Consider the following 17755-nt stretch of genomic DNA (forward strand, 5'->3'; position numbering starts at 1 on the left):
GCTGGGAATCGAGCCATGACTTCTTGGTTCATAGGTTGATGCTCAACCACTGAGCCATGCAGGCCAGGCTCTCTTTAGCTTCTTATCCAGCAGCCACCAACAAACTATCAGCTGTACTACAGCAGCCAAACGAAGACAGACTCCCAGTTGGAAGAATCATCCCCAGAGTGAAAATTAGAGAATGGGAGGAGTATTGTGCTGATCATTGAGCCATCAGGGCTCAGCTACAAACGCCCCCTTCTAATTTTGTTTGTGGCATTGGGACCCAGGTCCTAAAAACCACATTGCTCCTATGCCAGCACTTTCCCTATGGTGTCTGCCAATATGGGGTCCTACAGGGGGACTGCATGGCTGGAGGAGGGAGGCTGGAGGAGGAAGACCAGACACACTCTTCGTGTTTACCTCCTTTCCTGAAAGGGTCACCTCTAACGGCAGATCTTCAGCAGGAGAGATGGTTTGTTTTCAGCAGTTGATTCTGGTTTCTGACTGTCCCCAGCCTGGCCTCTCCTCCTTACGGGTCTGGGTCCAGCTCTTTGAGGGTCCCTCCCCAACTTCTACTCTCTGTTCTCTCACCCTTACCTAGGACTTCCTCTGTGACATCTCAGGGTTGCCTTTGTGTCTTTCAGTACTCCTGTACCAATTTAACCAGGTCCTTCTGTTGAATTCTCTCTGTTAAAAATGATTCCTGGTGCGTTTTCCTCGCGAGGTCCTTGTGGATCCATGCTGTCTGAGAGAAAACGTCGCAGCCATGCTGCCATGAAAGCACAGCACCCAAAACACATGCTGCCCAAGACTCACACAGGGAGTTCCTTGGGCAGAAGTTGTACAAGAACTTGAAGGACTTGCAAACGAATTCCTTTGCAAATTTGTTAGGTTCATATGTTCACCACACAAGTCAATCCTGGGATAGCTTGTCACCTATGAGAGAAGAACAGGAAACAGCAACCAACTGAGAGAAGCTATGTATTCGGGATCAGCTTTGCCTCTAGGTTTGGGGATGATATTCTCTCTGGGCCCCTGTTTCCTCCCTTTCTACGTGTTAGTTATTACTCATTATTAAGTCAAATGAAGTTAAGAGATTGAGTACTTGTAAAAAGTATAAGGCCTTGAATTAAAGTAAACTGTTATGGTGGGCAAATAAATATCATAATGTTCTCATTAGACTCAATCTCTGTCTATGTGAAGCAGTTTGTCTATGCTGAGACTTGAGGAATCCTTCAGTGATAATGGGGTGGGACTGTGAAGTGATGGAGGCCAGTCCCTGAGGTCCTGCTCTGTCCCGGCATTGTGCTCAGTGCATCGCATATGCCATCCTCCAACTTTGACATTTTATAGTCGAGAAACTGGTTCTGCTGATGCTGAGAGTCAGCTTTCCTAATTACGCTCTTTCCTGTCAGTGTGTGAAGGGCGCTTCCTTCATTCTGTTTCATTCTGTCTTGTTTGGTGTTAAAATTGGTGCTAGGCTGTCAAATTTTTCTGGGGGGAATTTTTAGTATCTTGGCAGATCATAAGCTTAAATGAAAACCTTTATGAGTCTCTCCTTTATGAATTGCTGTCTTGAAATTCCATAAAGTCATCACGCATTGTTTGTGGTTTTGAGGCACCAGTGGACGATACTCCTGGTACTGAGATGTCCACAGGTCCATGAGCGTGTGCAGACAGTCAGAAATATTGGCAGAGTGCAGTTCTTGGAGTAGAATAACGGTTATGAATATGTACCTGAATCCCTTCGTTTTTAGTTCAAGTCACTGAAACATTGAATGAACTATTTTCCTCTTTTGTAAAACAGTGATAATAAAGTCTGTTTGCTTATCCTTTGGGGACTTTTTGAAGATTGACTGAGATGAAGTGTGAAAGCGCTTGTGAATTGTAAGGCAGCTGGCAAATGTGATGGAATTAAACGATTAATGGGCTACAGGAGGGCTTGAAATCTCCCAGACCTCACTTTTATCATCATAATGCAATGAAAAAAATCAGTTTACTCCTAGTGGTACTGTCTTAAAGACTTTCCTGACCGCATGCTATAATTTCTCTTCTTAAAAATATCTTTAATGCCCTTTATATCTTATTTTATGCAACATGCAGGGGGGCACATTTTTCATTGTTAGAATAAAGACACACTTTTTTTAGAATTTCATGAGCTTTGTCTTTAACAACTAGATTCTGTTTCTCAAATAGTTGTAATAAACCCATGGTGAAATATCGCAAGTCTGGAGTTTGTTTATTTTCTTCCCCCAGAATCCTGGAAATGCATAGCAAGGAGACAGTGTTGACGTTCTCAGACCTGCCTGTGCTTTCCAAGGATCTTAGCTCTCCGGTTATGGCATTGGTGGCTTCCGGTCTCTGATCTGGCCCTCCGATAAGGTTGAAGTAGACTAGACTGACAGGCCTCTTTACCAGCTATTTATGGTGTAGCTGTAATTATTAGAGAGCTGCTTGTGAATTTTTAACAACAAACAAACCACAACAAAGTTTCTGCCAATTATTATTTATTAACCAAAGCAGCTATTGTCTAAGGGTCTCTTCCATTTCCTTAAAGAATAAAGTTAGATTCAGAAAATTCTCCTTAAAATACTAAAAAGTAAAAATTTAGTTAGAAAAGAAAACGGTGATGCAGAAAGGGTTATAGGATCCAGGCTGTTTATTCTTGAAGAGAAGAGTGCAGGATGACTTAATCAGTGCTTTCAAATATTTGAGGAGATTACGGACTGGACCATCTCTCCAGAGGGCCGAGGAAAGAAAAAATGGGTTTACATTTCAGCAAGAAAGGATAATGCAGGAAGAACATTTTGATTCAAGTGTGATAAAAAACTAAAATAAGATTCCAGGGGAAGATGTGGTTTGTGTGTGTGTGTGTGTGTGTGTGTGTTTTACTTTTTTGAAATAATTATAGATTCACAAGAAATTGCAAAGAAATGTACATGGAGGTTTCATGCTCAGAGGAAATTTTTGAATGATCTCTCTAAAGAATAATCTGGTTTGGAGGAAGGAGGCTGGACCAAGTGGCATAATAAGCTCTTGAGTTTCTGGCTCTTTGATTCGTTTTTGCCAATCTTATGTTCTTCCCATAGGTGTTGGTGGAGAAACAGCACTGAGTTGTTAGATCAGTGGAGTCAGACCCAACCTTGGTTCAGTAACTCAGTACTTGAGTTCTGGCTAAGAAAAAATTCAGAGCCTAGATTCAAACTCTATGAGAAAGTTTATTTAGAAAGTCACAGAGGTAGAAGTGAGCTGTAAAGGACGTAAGCCAGTTGTGCTTTGTGGGCTCAGGGAACAAGTTACAGAGGCAAAAGAAGGGCCATTGGGAGAAGGAGAAGAAGAGGGAAAGAGGGGGGAGAGAGAGGGGGAAAGAGAGAGGTAAGGAAGAAAGAGGTGGGGGAAAGCGAGAGTGTGCTCCATAAGGAGAGCCACACTGGGTCCTCCTCTTGAAGGTTTTTATCTGAAGGTCTCAGGGGAGGATCCCAATCGAATATTCATTAGCTTTCCGGGTGTGTCCTTTCAGGGTTGTACTCTCTACTAATTAGTTGGCAACTGGGCAAAGGGGTCATTAGTCAATGCAGCTGGTCCTAATGTCAGCCATGTCGTCGCTTGTCTGGTTTTGCTGCTTTTCTGGGCCTGGAGCTGAAACATACCTAAGGCCTAGATGTATTTGATGTGTCAGAACTCATTGTCCTGGGGGCTTAATGCTTAAAGGCTATTCTCCTGTCCCCTTGTTTGTTCCCCTGTAAGGGAGTCTAACCCAAGGACTAGGGGAGGAAAGGGGAGGGGAGGGTCTGAATCTCCAGACCAGTGACATGAAAGGTCAGGGGGTCTAACCCGCATGGCCAGTGATAGGCTAGGGGAGGAAAGGTTACCCTGGGGGCAAGGTCCTAGGGACTTTCCACCCAGTGACCTTCTGTACCTGGCCCATCATCCTTGTTCTGCTCATCCCTGTTTCACTGCCTATTACGTAACACACTTCCCTCTATGAGTCTATGACCAGCACAGACTAGAAGTCCTCCTAATGTGTAAAATGTATGCTTCTTGTTATAAAAATTTAAGAGTAGCCAGTACTTATGGAATACTTTCCAGATGTTGAGCACCATGGTGTGAGGTTTATATTCATTTTGTCAGTGCTCACACAACATTTGCAAGGTAGGTTTTACTGTCTCTGTTTTATAATTGTGGTAACTAGGGTTCAGAAATATTGAGTAGCTTTCCAACACTGCCAGCTCAGAGCAGATTCACTAAAGGAGTTTTTCTCTCTACTATGTGATTCTACCTGGAAAACTTTCATATTTTGTCCTAGGAAGAGTATTCTCTTCTGCCTGCACACCAGTCTGCATACCATCTTCCCCTGTTTTTATCCCTTTTCAATGGGTCTCAAGAGGCCAATGATTTAGAAACATTTTCCAACATAAGACAGAGTGTAATTATGATTTTCATTTTACAGATAAGGAAATAGAGAAGTTGTGTGGCGTCTCTCCAGGCACAGGCAGAAGCATTTTAAAATTCTCAAGCTATCTATTTAATGTTGGTTACATTTTTCTTGACGAAGTTTCATCATTGTTTCATACCTGTTGGTGCTCCCATTGACTTGAACTTCATCCTTTTCTTTACTTGACGTGGTACTAAAATGGCATCTCGTTTTTGTTGCCTTTACTAATCTCTCCCTTGTCTCAGTCACAGTGAGATCTTTTGCTGGAATTGCTCCATGGAATTAGATGAAATGCAGGTGTCTCAGAGCTTTTTGTGTCCGGTTTTTGTGACTTTTGAGGTTTTGAATTTTACCTGGCATAGAGATCATCCTGTTCATCTCTATTTCTAAAGGTATTTACTTTTGGTATTAAGAGTTTGCAGGCTCATTTTAAGATGTTGAAAAATATAGAAAAGCATAAAAAAGAATGTTAAAGTAAGCCACAGCCCTATTACCTGGCAATAGGCATGGTTAACCTTTTAGTATTTATGCTTAGCTTTTATGTGTCAGCTGCATATAAATGAAATCAGGAGGCTTTGGTTAGAAATAAATGATAAAGAATTATTCAAGGTTCTTAGAGTTTGCAAACCAGAAACACAGCTAAGTAATACCCAGAGTATTCCAAAGAAGACAGAAAATCTAAGAGTTCTCATAGCAAAATGTTCATTCCTGAGAAGAATCAGTTTCGCATTCTTCGTCTCTGGATTGGTCTGAGATGGTGATCCCCTGAAAGACTCGTGGTCTGCAAACTGGATGGCAGGTGGTCTGGGTACATGAACTTTCTCTCCTTAGCCCTTCAGGCATAGAGGCTTTCATGTACATCCAGGCACCGAGGTAGGACTTGAAAGATCAAAAGTTCAAGTTCCCAGGCTAGTTAAAACAAGAATGGAATTGTTTCCTCACGTCTCAACCTACTTAATTTTAGTAATTTAGCAGCTTGACTAGAGTGACTCCATTTTATTTCTTTATTCTATTCCTCATATGTCAGAAATGTACGTATACGTGATCATCATATAAAGATTGCTTTACCTCTTGCTTCTGAGCATTTTTCCATGTCATTAAATATGCAATGAAAGTATTTAAATGTTTACCTTTAAATAAATATAAAGCATACAAATGTACAAACTTAAATAGCACAGAAACATATAAAATGTAAATTAATATACAGTGGGGCCTTGACTTACAAATTTAATTCGTTCCGAGACTGAGCTCGTTAAGGAGCTCCTTAACTCTAATTACTCTATCAACTCAATGCAAAAAATCGACCGAGAGACAGCTGATATCTCAAACTCGTTAGTTGGGACACTCGTAAGTCAAGGCCCCACTGTACTTAACCCCAAAAGGTTATCACCATTAACAATTTTTTGCTACTCTTCCCAATAAAAGTGTTTCTAACTACACAAATGGGATATTTTTCTTGTTCTGTGTCTTGCATTTTATATTTATTGTTGTGTCTTGAAGCACAACAAATTTACCTAATTTTAACAGCCTCATGGAATTCCATTCCATATTTCACAAGTATACTTCTGACAAACATTTGTTCCCTTTCTTTTTTTGTTTGTTATCTCAGGCAATACTGCAGTAAACTTTTTTTTTTAAATGCCCCAGTATATCTGTAGGGTATATTTCTAATAGGATATAAAACTAGTAACACCTACAAGAGCTTAAGCATTTTAACACTTTGCTAAATACTGGTAAATTGCATTTCAAAGACTGTTTATCTCTGTTTAGGGACCCAGAAACAATTTACCACAGTAGCTGTTTCTCCTTACTCTTGTCAGCATTGGAATTTATCATTGGCCTTCTGGATGTACCATCAACATCTCAGTCATACTTCCTTCCTCAGGGCCTTTGCCCTTGGCTGCTGTTTTTTCCAGAATGTTCTTTCCCCAATTTTCTTTCTAGTTTATTTTCTTACCTCCTTCAGGAGTCTTCTCCCTTTCTTAGTGTCCTTCCCTGACCAGTCAGTTAAATATTAAAAACTGCAACCCCATCCTTCTTAGCAGGCTTAATTTTTCTCTATAGTATTTTTCATTATCTGGAAAAACATACACCACTTTATTTTATTTTATTTTTAATTAATTTTTTTCAATTATAGCTGTCACTCAGTATTATTTTATATTAGTTTCAGGTGCACAGCATAATTACTAGACATTTTTATAACTTACGAAGTGATCCCCCGATAATCCTAGTGTCCATCTGGCACCACACACAGTTATTACAATATTATGGACTATATTCCTTGTTCTGTACTTTATATCCGTGACTATTTTGTAACTGCTGATTGGTATTTCGTAATCCCTTGACATTTTTCACCAAGACCCCCATTCCCCTCCCATCTGGCAACCATCAGTTTGTTCTCTGTATCTCTGAGTCTGTTTATGTTCTGCTTGTTCATTTATTTTGTTGTTTAGATGCCACATGTAAGTGACATTATGTGGTGTTTGTCCTTCTCTGTCTGATTTATTTTGCTTAGCAAAATACCCTCTAGCTTCCAGCATAGCACCACTTTATTTTTTATCTTCTTCCTGCTAAAGTGTCAGCTCCATAAAAGCAGGCATTTTGTCACTGCTGCATCCCAACACTTAGAGCAGGGCTGAGGTATCACAGGTGCTCAGTGAGTCATTTGTTAGTGAACCATTAAGCTAGCTACTGTTTTTCCCTATTAGAAATATCAGTGCATGAAAATCTTTACATTTATGGCTTTTTTTCTTTGACAAGTTTCCTTAAATAAATTCATAAAAGTAGGAATACTCAGTGAAAGTGTATGACCATATCACACATATTTTAACAATACTTCTTTCATCAACTTATCTTTTATTATTTTAGGGAAAGGGGAAAATATAGTTTTTATGAATAGATTGTGTTAGGATTGACTGGGTCTATATCCTGTGTAAGCTATTTACTTTAAGTTTTAAGACCTTGAGCAGATCCCTTAACTTCTTTGAAATTTAGTTTATATTTCTGTAAAATGGGACTTTTATTTACTTCAAAGAGTTGTTGGGCTTTAAAAAAAGTTTATTCTGCAAAGCACTTGACAATAGTAACTACTAACAAGTATCAGGTTTGCTGTCTCCAACTGGGTTTCTTTCCACTATTTGTTTTCTTGAGACAGTTTAATCTTAGATAAGACTGTAGAATACACAGTCATGCACACATGCCTACTCACTCAGGCACATGCACACGTGTGTATCTAAACATGCACCCACATATTAGCTTTTAAAATACAATCTATACTTTTCTTGTAAGTTTAAAAATTTTAATATTTACTGTGACCCTGGCCATGGCCCCCTATCACTGATGAATGTTGGAGTCTACGGAAGTGCTGGTAGTCAGGCAATGAATTGAATCAATCACTTCTCTCTATTCCTTCTTTAATGCTCACGTGTCCATACCACATGTCCAATTATTTTTGAAAAGTATAAGAAATGCTAGAATTAGAAAGGGCTAAAAGTCTCTGGTCAAGCTCCCCACTGAAGATGATTACATAGTATTAAGTCATTAGAACTGACAGATAACCTGTGAACATTAATTTTCTTATTAATCTCCTTTCCCATATTGTAAATGTGTTTGAGTGCAAGAATCACTTCCTGTTTTCTGTATACTTATAGCCACACCACAGCCCAGAGCTTACCTCAACACTGTGTGGAGATGTCCAATTCATGGTTAAAAATAGAAATCCATGCTGTTCAATAGAATTTAAAAGTAGGAATGTTTTAGGTGCTTTCTTTGCCTTTAAATTGAGACTAGTATTCCTCAAAGCTTGCATCCTTAGTGTATTTACTTTCAAATAGTATGTTATACTACATGAAAGTACTTTATAGATGTTTGATCTTTTGAAGATGATATTGCTGCCTTTGATAAAAAAGTAATTGGGTGAGCATTTCCAGGTAGAGGTAATGTTCAAAGCTTGAAAATACATATTTTCTTTCAACTATTGTATTTGTAGGTACTCTACCCCACCATCCAATTTCTCGCTCTCTGTCTTTTAAGACAGGCTTTGTGAAAGACAGCTCTTCTGAACTTACTTCTGTCCGAGCCAGCATTGGGGGGAAAATATCCAGCTTTTCTCTAATGGACCATGACAATAGGTAGTTGTGTCTTGGGTTTTGTTTTTGTTTTTTGTTTTTTTGGTATCTGATATGCTTTTTGAAAAGAAAAGTGCTAGTAGTGATTCACAAATTGTTTGGAGAATAAACACAAGTAAAATTTCTTTCTTTTCCTATAACCTGGGTACTATTAGGAAGATAAAAATTATATCCATCCGTTCCTCTCATATGGGATTTGAAATTAATGTTTTCTGCCTACCTTATGAAGTTTTTTAAATCTTGTAAATTAAGTGTTTGGCTGTCTGTACTAGGTAAGTTGAAAAGAAAATGCCTGGTGAGGTGTTGGTATAACACAAGTGCTTGTCGCAAGGCAGCCTTGATTTCAGAGAGTCAATCGGAATTTTAGAAATGGCTTCTAGTCCCAAATGACTAGAGAATTAAAATGCACAGCCTCTACAGAAAAGATAGTAAGGGTACCTACCATTGAATTACTTGATTTGGTCATTCACTCATCCATCAAATATTTATTGGGTGCCCACAGTTTACTCCGCATGTACATAAAAATATTCTATAACATAGTAACTTCCTTCAAAGAATTCATGTGTTTTGTTGTATTTGTACATCCCTACCATGATCCATTTAAACTGTAAAGTGCTTCATTCTTTAAATTGATCCTGTTAAATTTGTCTTTCATTTCTCTTACCATACCCCTCCCTGGTAATCCTCAGACTTAGGGACTTAGCCTGGCTAGTAAATGAAGCCAGGGAGTTGATAATAACGTTGACCTTCCCGAGAAAGAAATATGCTGTCCTCTGCCCCCCTTCTCCTGAGGCAGAGGATCTCTCCAACCCTCTCTGCAAAGTGGGGGTGACGATCATCCTGCCTCATCTGGCCAGGGGAAGATTAAATGAGTTTGTGTTCTAGGCTCTGGAAATGTGGACGTTCACGGAGGCCCTCATGCCTTCATGGAGGCCACACACACGGATGAGGTCTACACATGTTCATACCAACTATCCGGTGCTAAGGGTGGGCACAGTACCCTAGAGGGCCAGGGGGATGGATAGGGGAGCTGGGAGTTTTGGGTCCTGAGAGGCCAGGTATAGATGAGCAAGGACCCTGATAGCATGATGATGGTCATCACTACCATTTATTGTCCACATGAAGACACTTAAAAAATTCTTGTGGCAATATATCAAACAGGGATGCTTTTGCCAGTAAAGGTGGTGCCATTATTAACGATGCAAGGACAAGCAGACTGTGAGGGCAAACTGAGACAAGTGGTTACCCTCCATGATACCCTTGTCATTTTCAGTTGCCTGTCTCGGTTCCTGTTCTCTTCTCTTTTTGCTTGGTGCTTTTAGAACTTGTTGGATGTCATGGCTTGGCATAGCTTAGCTGAAGCTGAGTGGGTTATGAGGCCCAGAAAAGCCCTGCTATGTAAATGCTATGATATGAAAACATACACATGGCTACCGTCAGTGATTTTAGACAAAGACACTGCCTGACATTATGTTTAAACATATGTTACATGTTTAACATTATGTTTAAACATGTGTTTGTATACACATGCAATTTATATACATATGTAATTATTATAATTTTTTACATATGAGGATTATAAGGCACAGAGAAATTAATTTCTTCAGCGAGGGCTCTGCAGCTGGATAGTAGCAGAGATGATTCCCACTTAGCTTTTGGATACTGCTTAAAAAATCTATTTACTGAGCATGATATTTATTCAGTAACTTTATCAAAATGTAATGTTTGGTGATCAAGGAATGTGCTGCCTTCAAGATGCTACTGCATTCGTTCTCAAAATTTAGAGAAAAGCTTTTAAAAAGTAGTTTGAAGCTTAGAAATGATAGGAGAGATGTGTATAACATGGTATTGTGCAATAGATACTGAAAGAACCTTTTTGAATGCTTTTTAAGTTGCTGGAAGAGGATAGCAAAGGTGAGGAAGTTGCTTTTGAAGAGATTCTGTTGAGTGAATTTCTTGACTTAAATTTCTTTGTTTACTGTTCTATAATCTCATCAATAGTTGTTAAAAAGATGCTTCATCTAGGATTTACTCATGATCTATTTTGTACATTAACCACTTGCCAACATTAAATGAGTCTTGGTGATACTTTCATATTATATTATTACTAGAGGCCCAGTGCACAAAATTCGTGCACTTGGGAGGCGGGGGATCCCTTAGCCTGGCCTGGGCCCTCTCCCAGTCTGGGAGCCCTCAAGGGATGTCCTACTGCCCTGGAGGCAGGAGAGGCTCCCGCCACCACCACTGCATTTGCCAACCATGAGCTCAGCTTCTGGCTGAGCAGTGCTCCCCCTGTGGGAGCACACTGACCACCAGGGGGCAGCTCCTGCATTGAGCATCTGCCCCCTGGTGGTCAGTGCACGTCATAGCGACCGGTTGACCGGTTGTTCTGGTCGTTCGGTCATAACGGTCACTTAGGCTTTTATGTATATAGATATGTTTTTATTGATTTTTTTTTTTTAGAGAGAGAGAGAGGAAGGGAGAGGGATAGAGAGATAGAAACATCGATGAGAAAAAAACATCATCAATCAGCTGCCTCCTAAACGCCCCCTACTGGGGATGGAGCCTGCAACCCAGGCATGTGCCCTAATCAGTCACTTCTTGGTTCATGGGTCGATGCTCAATCACTGAGCCACACTGGTTGGGTGGCTTTTTTTTTTTTTTAACGAGTCGTGTCCCTGTGGCTACTTTTGTTTGTTTGTTTGTTTTTAATCGATTTTAGAGAAAGGAAGGGAGGGAGGAAGAGAGGGAGGGGGGAAGGAAAGAGAGAGAGAAAGAGAAACATTGCCACATCCATTGGTTGCCTCCCGCAGTTGCGCTGACCAGGCATCAAACTCAACCTGGGTATGTGCCCTGACCATGAATCAAACATGCCACCTTTTGGTGTATGGGATGACACTCCAACCAGCTTGAAGCAGCTGCGGCCGCTGCTGATCAGGCCTTCCCCCAGCGCAGGCAAGCAGAGGCCCCTGCTTCCCCACCCCTGACGCTGCACGTGCAACCTCCTCCTGTCCAGTCCACCTGTTATGGCGTCCTGGTTAATTAGCATATTTCTCTATTTTATATATATAGACTAGAGGCCTGTTGCACAAAAAGATTCATGCAATAGGCCTTCCCTTCCCTTGGCAGCATGATTCGAAATCGCGCAGCACCGCCCACTCTCCGGTCCAGCCCTGCCTCACTCTCCGGGCCCTGCAGCAGCATGTGGCCACTGCTGATCAGGCCTTCCCCCAGCACAGGCAAGCAGAGGCCCCTGCTGCTCCAGCCCCGGGGCCCTCTGGCTTCACTGCTCCAGCCCCGGGGCCCTCTGGCTTCACTGCTCCGGCCCCGGGGCCCTCTGGCTTCACTGCTCCAGCCCCGGGGCCCTCTGGCTTCACTGCTCCAGCCCCGGGGCCCTCTGGCTTCACTGCTCCGGCCCCGGGGCCCTCTGGCTTCACTGCTCCAGCCCCGGGGCCCTCTGGCTTCACTGCTCCAGCCCCGGGGCCCTCTGGCTTCACTGCTCCGGCCCCGGGGCCCTCTGGCTTCACTGCTCTGGCCCCGGAACCATCTGGCTTCGCTGCTCCGGCCCCGGGGCCGACCAGCTTCGCTCCGCCTCTTGGAGCCTACGTATGCAAATTAACTGCCATATTTGTTGGGTTAATTTGCATACTCTCCTGATTGGCTGGTTAGCATAGCGAAGGTATGGTCAATTTACATGTTTGTCTATTATTAGGTATGTTTAGTAGAAAATGTTAAATGCCACACTGAACAGGAGCATTAACAGAGCCTTATTTCTTGCATATTTAATACAAAACAACTCTTAATGTTGTAAGTGCTTTTTCTTTTTAAAAATGTTTTAGATACTAGTCACCATATCTTTGGGGCCCTGTGCCCTCTGCCTGCACTCCTTCAATACCTCACTCACACATCAAGCATGGCTGGAACTGAAGCACTTCTTCCCATTCCTGACGTAGGCATTTGCTTAGGATAAAAACAGTGCCGCTGAGGCTTGCAATCATTCAGACTTTTCAACTTGTCTGGAATATCATGCTGTTTGACATCTGCATTACTCTTTATGAGAAAGAAGCAAATAACCAAAAAGCGAAAAATTTTAAGAAGCCATAAGGAATTGAGGCTGAATATAGAACACTTTGATTATAGAAACAAAACCGGACAATTTTATGACTGGGACAATCAAAAGCCCACTCTCTACATGTGCAATCAGATGCTCGATAAGCACTTTCTCATAGTAAAAATATGACTATTGCTAGTCAGGTATTAGTAAGAAGGCTATAAATGATGTCATTCCAAAATCATGGTTTGTTTTGTTTATATATTTTACTTATACACTTTTGTTTGTCATTTGACATCTTTCTATCTGTTTAGTCTCATTAGAACTTAAGGATCAAGAGGTTTAAATGTTTTATGGTACATTTACACAATGGAATACTATGCAGCTATAAAAAAGAAGGATCTCTTACCCTTTGAGACAGCATAGAGGGACCTGGAGAGTATTATGCTAAACAAAATAAACCAGTGAGAGAAAGACAAGTATCTTGTGATCTCACTTATATGTGGAATCTAATGAACAAAATAAACTGTCCAAAAAATAGATCCAGAGACATGGCAGCATGGAACAGACTGGCAAATCTCAGAGGGAAAGGTGGGGGTAGGGAAGATATTAACCAAAGAACTTATATGTGTAACCCCTGGACACAGACAATAGTGTGGCAAAGGCCTAGGGAGGCAGTGGGAGCGGGGCGAAGGGGATCATTGGTGGGGGAAAAGGGAACATTTGTAATACTTTCAACAGTAAAAATAAATTTTAAAATATAATAAAGTGCAAAAAATAATTAAAGGATTTCTTTTTTTTCTCTCTTTTTTTTACTGTTACTGCTGGGGGGACAAAAGAAGAGAAAAACAGTTAAATGCAAAAAATAATTAAAGGATTTCTTTTTTTTTCTCTCTTTTTTTTTTACTATTACTGCTGGGGGGACAAAAGAAGAGAAAAACAGTTAAATCTGTTTTGTAGTTACCAACATTAGTGTTGGCAATATCCACCTACAAAATGCTATTTGGGACAAATGGAGTAATGTGTAACTGGTGACATTAAGGCCAGCTATAGAAAGAATGGCTTATGACTTTTTTTTTTTTTTTAGGTTTGTAGCCAAACCGTGTGCGATAGCCCTCAACATTCAGGCCAGTGGACCCCAAGTTGCCCAGCCCAATGCCATTCTGGAGAAGGTCTTCACTGCAATCACAAAGGTATGGCTCTCCCTTCCTGGGATGTGAATTGTCGCGACTGAAATTCTCAGGCTGAAATCAGCCAATCCCTTCTCTCCCGGGTTTGAGAACGAACTGTTGCCTGCCCTCGTGCTGGAAGGGGTGCTCTTAGAAGGCTCACAGGCACTGTGACTAGGCCCAAATGGGTAGACGCCGAATAAATGTGGGCATGTTTGAGACCTGTTTGTTTACTCTCAAGTCGACTTCAGAAGCTTGTCGGGAAGAACAGTGTTAATTAGATAGTGGTTAGGCTAACTCTGTGTCTCTTTCAATCTCACGTGACATGAAACAGTATGTGTAATGGTTGCTTATAGCATCGTTCATATGTTCTAGCAGTCGTGGTACGTAGGCAAGCAATAAGTGGAGGCCAGAAGAGTTGTGACATGGATGAAGGGAGAACATGGGTTATAAGTTATAGATTCACTGTGGAGAAAATAGAAGAGACAGTCATTCTGTTGAGAGTTCAAGTCCAAAGTAGGAGCGGGAAGAGGAGAGCAAGAAGGAGAAGAGATGGGAAAGATTGCCTCCCCCTCTCCCAGATGCTGTCTCCCTAAGAGCAAAGAAGGAGGAGAAAGAAGTCCAAAACCCTCCATCTAAAGCCATGAGAAATTAAGCAAATCACAGCATCAAAGTATTTTGTTCTTACTCTTACATATCGTTCTTATCTTACTCTTACATGGACAAAAAATAGAAAAAGCCAAAAGTGTATCATTCTGTGAGAAGTATTGTGTGTTTGTATAAAATGGTTAATTTGTGTGTTTGTGTAGTACATGGTTCCCTCATTCATTTTCCTGGGAGACTTACTCAGGCTTTTAAGATGTTATTTGACAGTGTTAAGCAAATTTTATTCCTTTTTTGGTATCTGTGTGGGTGACCATTTGTATCATTTGTTTCTTGTCTTAATACTGTTAATTCAAATACTCAAACATTTTTATTTATTTTATGGTCTTTGTTCCTGCCAAGATTCTCTAGGGTTTTTCCCTCTGTCCTTTTAAAAATGGTATTTTCCCTGGAAAAGTAGAAGAAGCACCAGGTGTTGTTTTTGCATCTCTGCTAGGAAAAAGAGAAGAATGAATGGAATTTTAGGAAAAGTTGTTTGGTAGTCTTAGGTTGCCAGGTTTTACCCTGAAAGGGCACATATCATGCAGTTTTTAAAGGAAGAAAATATTAAGAAAACACTTGCATTTTCGCTTACCATATCAGTTTACTGCAGTGAAATACCTTTTTGCCCCTAAAAATGCAGTTATGCAGGAAGGTATCAAGTTCACTTCTTAATGTGATTACAACATATTTTTTATTTTCCTTGTGAACTGCTCTAAATGCATAATAAAGTGAGTTTTCTACCTAAATGCATGCCTCCCTTTAGAAATCCTGCCGTGGACATTTTATTCCCTTGCCTTATGTTGTTTATGTTTACTGGGGAAATTTCCTCTGTAGAGGTAACAAAAGGAGTTTGCAGCCAGGTTCACTGCTCCGGAGAATATTTGTTTGTAGCTAATTTTAATGATCATATTCTCTTAGTTTCTAAGGTGATTCTTTTAGAAGTTTTTCCATGATTAAAGCAGAAGCCTCATATTTTAAATATAAATGCAGCAAAAGTTGTAACTGTTTTTCCTTGAATTCTTTGTAGTTCTCCAGTGTTATTTGTGATGTGAGGAAGGAATAGGTTGAGCAGAATAGAAGTAGCGGGACTTGGAGAGTTGGAACATGTATATGTGTTTGAGTGATCATCCAACATTCTGCCCTTGACAACATGGTTCCAGGTCAAAGATATCCTATATAATAAAAGCCTAATATGCTAAGTGTCCAGTCGTCCGGTTGGTCATTCAACCAATCAAAGCATAATATGCTAATGATATGTTAAGGCCGCTCAACCGCTCGCTGTGATGTGCACTGACCACCAGAGGGCAGACGCTCCAACTGGTAGGTTAGCTTGCTGCTGGGGTCCAGCTGATTGGGACAGAGCAATATGGGCTGGACACGCCCTGGAGCCCTCCCACGGTCCCTCCCTGGCTGGCCAACCTCCCGTGTCCCTCCTTGGCCCCAATCGTGCACCAGTGGGCTCCCTCGGCCTGACCTTCACCCTCTTGCAATCCAGGCTGAGGGACCCCTTCGCCTGAGTGCAAGAATTTCATGCACCAGGCCTCTAGTATACTATATACAAGGTGTCCCCAAAAATGTATACAGACTTTAACAGCTGATAGCTCAATTGATGTTTCTTTCTTTTCAGATTAAACCCATCCTATATAATAAAAGGGTAATATGCAAATTGACCCTAATGGCAGAACTACTGGGAATGACTGGTTGCTATGACATGCACTGACCACTAGGGGACAGACACTCCACTCAGGAGCTTCCCCCTGGTGGTCAGTGCGCTCCCACAGGGGGAGCTCCGCTCAGCCACAAGCCGGGCTGATGGCTGCGAGTGCAGCGGTGGTGGCGGGAGCCTCTCCTGCCTCTGCAGCAGCGCTAAGCTGTCAGTCAGACATCCCCTGAGGGCTGCCGGGCTGCCAGAGGGATGTCTGACTGCCATCTTAGGCTCGATACCCCAGGGAGCGGGCCTAAGCTGACAGGTGGACATCCCCCTAGGGGTCCCAGACTGCGAGAGGGTGCAGGCCAGGCTGAGGGACCCCCCTGAGTGCACAAATTTTCGTGCACCGGGCCTCTAGTTGGAATATATAATTATTCAAAGTGTGTGTATATATAAATATATTTTTTGAGGATTCTCCTTCTGTATTCCAGCAGCCTCACTTTTCTAATCAAATCAATTCTTGAACCATTGAGGGAGGAATATATATGTCAAATATGAAACCAGGTTTAATGATCCAGAGAAATTATATTACAACCCACTTTGGGTATGTTATGCTGTTTTAAAATATACTAGGGTCCCAGTGCATGAATTCGTGCACCTTCAAAGGAACTGTGGGCCACAAGGCTGCGGTGGGCACAGGGGCGGGCCTCGGCCCATCCTCTGAGCCCCCGCCCAGCCCTTCCTGCCGCGGCCCCGGTCCCCTGTCTGCCGGTAGCCCCGCTCCCACTGCCACGGCTCCCACATGCTGATGGCACCAGCCCTGCTCGCACCTGCTGCTGGTGCCGGCCCCAATCGTTCTGTGCTGTCAGTGGGTACAAGTGGTGGCTGCTGTCCCAATCGCCCCTCAGGAGCAGGGGGAGGAGGAGAAGCCCTCAGGGGCAGTCAGGGCTGGCAGCCGCCGCTCACACCCGCTGACAGCGCCGAGCAGTCAGGGTTGGCGCTGGGTGCCAGCAGCGGGTGCAAGTGGGGCCAGCGCCAGCAGCAGGTGCGAGTGCCAGGCAAGACCGCGGCACGTGGGAGCAAAGAATTTTCAGTAACCATCAGGGGCTCACCCCAATGACAGCGACTGGCACTCCACCTTGGACTGGCACCCCGCTCACCTGTTCCACCAGCCTGCTGTGGCCAATGCCCTCCATGTTGCGCGCTCTGCCACCTACTGCCAATGCCTGCCATGTTCCGTGAGCACCCCTTGGTGGGCAGTGCACGTCATAGCGACCAGTTGTTTGGTTCGGTTGTTCTGCCGTTCAGTCTATTTGCATATTAGGGTTTTATATATATAGATAGGCAAACTTCCTATAATTTGTTCTCTCTCATTTGCCTATTATACTTATCCACATTCTTTCCTTTTTGCTTTGCTTTTCCCTCTCAGTACTGATTGTGATTATTAAAATTAACCTAGGTATTTCTGGTATAAAAATGTTTCTATAAGTCAGCAATTTTTATTTCTTTCTGTGAAGATATTTAAAAAGGGAAAAAACACTATGAAGTACAATAAAAAACACAACACTAAAAATATACAGACACAAAAAAAGAAAGAAAATCTCACACACTTTATTTTTGGCAAACTAGGAGATATATATCTTTAGATTTCAAAATATATATAAAAGCTAACAAACAACAGTTGGGGCTGAGCAGAAG

General features: G+C 41.9%; 1 protein-coding gene across 2 annotated transcripts in view; it reads left to right on the plus strand.

Annotated features, from left to right (window-relative positions):
• Positions 1-17755, plus strand: part of CERS6 (ceramide synthase 6) — a 276337-nt gene that overhangs the window by 75137 nt on the left and 183445 nt on the right. For both annotated transcript variants that reach the window (XM_005857533.2, XM_005857534.2), the window contains exon 2: positions 13683-13788. In XM_005857533.2, the coding sequence (XP_005857595.1) occupies positions 13683-13788 (106 nt within the window). The remainder of the gene's footprint in view (positions 1-13682; positions 13789-17755) is intronic.

The sequence above is a fragment of the Myotis brandtii genome, unplaced genomic scaffold, assembly GCF_000412655.1.
Source record: "Myotis brandtii unplaced genomic scaffold, ASM41265v1 scaffold112, whole genome shotgun sequence".
NCBI classification, from domain to species: domain Eukaryota; kingdom Metazoa; phylum Chordata; class Mammalia; order Chiroptera; family Vespertilionidae; genus Myotis; species Myotis brandtii.